The 2552-nt window shown below is 33.7% G+C and overlaps 1 protein-coding gene across 1 annotated transcript; it reads left to right on the top strand.

The window, feature by feature from the left end:
- Positions 1-796: 796 nt before the first annotated feature.
- Positions 797-1702, top strand: LOC121465956 (taste receptor type 2 member 140-like). The gene has a single exon (XM_041679372.1). It carries the CDS (start codon positions 797-799, stop codon positions 1700-1702), a length of 906 nt encoding a protein of 301 aa, XP_041535306.1.
- The last annotated feature ends 850 nt before the right edge of the window (positions 1703-2552 follow it).

Genomic DNA, 2552 nt, shown 5'->3' with positions numbered 1-2552 from the left:
AATAGGTAAATGTTTACAGAATATTTATTGCATCATTTACACCTGAAAGTAATTTACACAATGTCTAAACCACCAACACAGTACTCAGAATAAGTTAGTTGCATAATAAATATCCATTAATAGCAAATAGGAATTACTGAAGAGAGAAATGAAAGGATGTATGTCTAACTTTATATTTATCCACTCGTGTACATTTGTATTTTCATGCAGAATTAATTATACATCACCTTGTTGCATCATCTAGAAAAATGATCGGTATTATCAGTACAAGGAATTCATGGGGAGTAATTATCTCTATTAGATAAGTAGGCAACTCTAATAACTTAAGGGAAAAAACCTTGAAAATAAAAGTATGTCCCCCATATAGAATTTTTATTTTAATGTATTTAGCGTCATTCTTATTTTTTGCCAGCTTGAATTTTAGCTTGCCTAGAAATTTAGAAGCTAAATTTAATAAGTAGACATTTATGGCACTACAAATAAGACTTTTGATGACACAAATGAAAATTCATTGTTTCTTTTAGCATCAACTACAGACAACCTCCAGCTGTTATGTGTAAAGTATGTCGGACATAAATGAAGTGCTTCTGAACTGTCTTGGACAATATATTATTTTTTGTGAAGAAAACTATAAACCAAGTCACTAATGAATTTTAATATTTGCTTGACATTTTGTATGGATATTCATAACAACTATGCTTTGAATTTTCAAGAATCACATAGACATGTTCTTTTAGAAGATCACATTACTAAACCTTTAGCAGTACAGTAGAATTTTGAGCATCTCTTGGTAACAATGAAAGTTATTGTAGAGTACATATTACCAATCATTTTAGGTGTGGAAATCATTATAGGGAGTTTAGGAAATGGATTCATAATACAGGTGAACATCATGGATTGGGGCAAGAGAAGAAAGATCTCTACAGTGGATAAGATCTTCACTGCTCTGGCCATCTCCAGACTTGCTTTTATGTGGTCACTGGTCATAGTTTTATTGATATATGAGCTGTATCCATCCTTAGGGATAAGTGGAAGAATTTTGAGAATAAGTAATTTTTCCTGGACAGTGGTCAATCATTTCAGCATCTGGCTTGCTACATGTCTCAGCATATTTTATTTCCTCAAGATAGCCAGCTTTTCCAATTCAATTTTTCTTTTCCTAAAGTGGAGAGCAAAAAAAGTTGTTTCAATGACACTGCTGGTGTCTCTTCTTTTCTTGTTTATAAATCTTAAAGTCATAAATGAATATATTGTTGTCTGGATTGATGGATATAAAGCAAACATGTCCTACAGTTCTGATTCAAATGACTATGAATACTTTCCTAGGTTTCTGACACTCACCAACACTATGTTCACATTCATACCTTTCACTGTGTCTCTAACAACTTTACTCCTGCTCATCTTCTCCCTGTGGAGACATCTGAAGAACATGCAGCACAACAACAAAGGATACAGAGATGTCAGCACCACAGCCCGCATAAAGGCCCTGCAAATGGTGGTCACCTTCCTGTCACTATATACTATTTTCTTTCTGGCACTTGTTATGCAGTCTTTGAAAAATGATATCCATTTAAAAAGTTTATTCAATTTGATTTTTGATGGTGCAGCACTTGCTTTTCCATCAGGCCACTCCTGTGTCCTAATTCTGGGAAACACTAAGCTCAGACAGGCTTTTCTGTCCATGATGTGGTGGTTAAGGTAAAAGCTCAATGTTGCAGAACCCCCAAGTCCTTAAACTATGTAAGGCGTTGTTTCCTATTTTCTGGAGGAAGACCTATTCTTAAGAGATTCTGTATGTTTACATTTGTACTTATGATTTATTCTTCAATTGGAGCTTTGTAAATTTTACAAAATTCTATGTGAAAAATTCATTGTCCCATATGAAGGGGTACATGTTGCTGTACAAGGATGTGAACATGGGTTATACAAATGGAACTCTTAGTATCAGTATAATATAATTTTATACCATGAAATAAACTTTTGAAAATTTTAATATTATTAACGAATAGCATGGAATGTGTGTGTGTGTGTATATATATATATATGTGTGTGTGTGTGTGTGTGTGTGTGTGTGTGTCATACAGGTAAAAACATTTGCCTGTATCCAAACAAATATAATTTCACACTTTAAAACATGCTGAAAATGACATATAGAATTAGACAAGAGGTGAAATAAACTCTTTCTTCCCTAAGTTGGTTTTAGCCAAAGCTTTTATTACTGTCAAAAAAATTCTTTTTTTTTTTAAAGAGAGAGGGCATGAAGTTTCACTAGTGAAAACTTCTAGGAGAGGGAAAATTAATTTTCCTTAATGACGTAACCCCTGTAGGTCAGCCACACACCACAGAAAGTATTATACACAAGAATACTGGATACCACAAAGTGGATTTGGTGGATTAAAAAGGCAGAGGGAGAGAGATAAAGAGAGTGGCATAAAGAGATAGAAATAGATGGATAGATAGATGATAGCTAGCTAGCGAGCTATATATTTAGATAGATAATAGAAAGTTGAACATGTAGGAAGGTAAAGTTGGATCTGAGAGGAATCTGGAAG

This window comes from Microtus oregoni, unplaced genomic scaffold (assembly GCF_018167655.1).
Source record: "Microtus oregoni isolate MIOR12 unplaced genomic scaffold, Mior012 000002F_ref0000024, whole genome shotgun sequence".
Taxonomy (NCBI): domain Eukaryota; kingdom Metazoa; phylum Chordata; class Mammalia; order Rodentia; family Cricetidae; genus Microtus; species Microtus oregoni.
The sequence above is the reverse complement of the archived record's forward strand: the minus strand, read 5'-3'. Positions and strand labels throughout refer to the sequence as shown.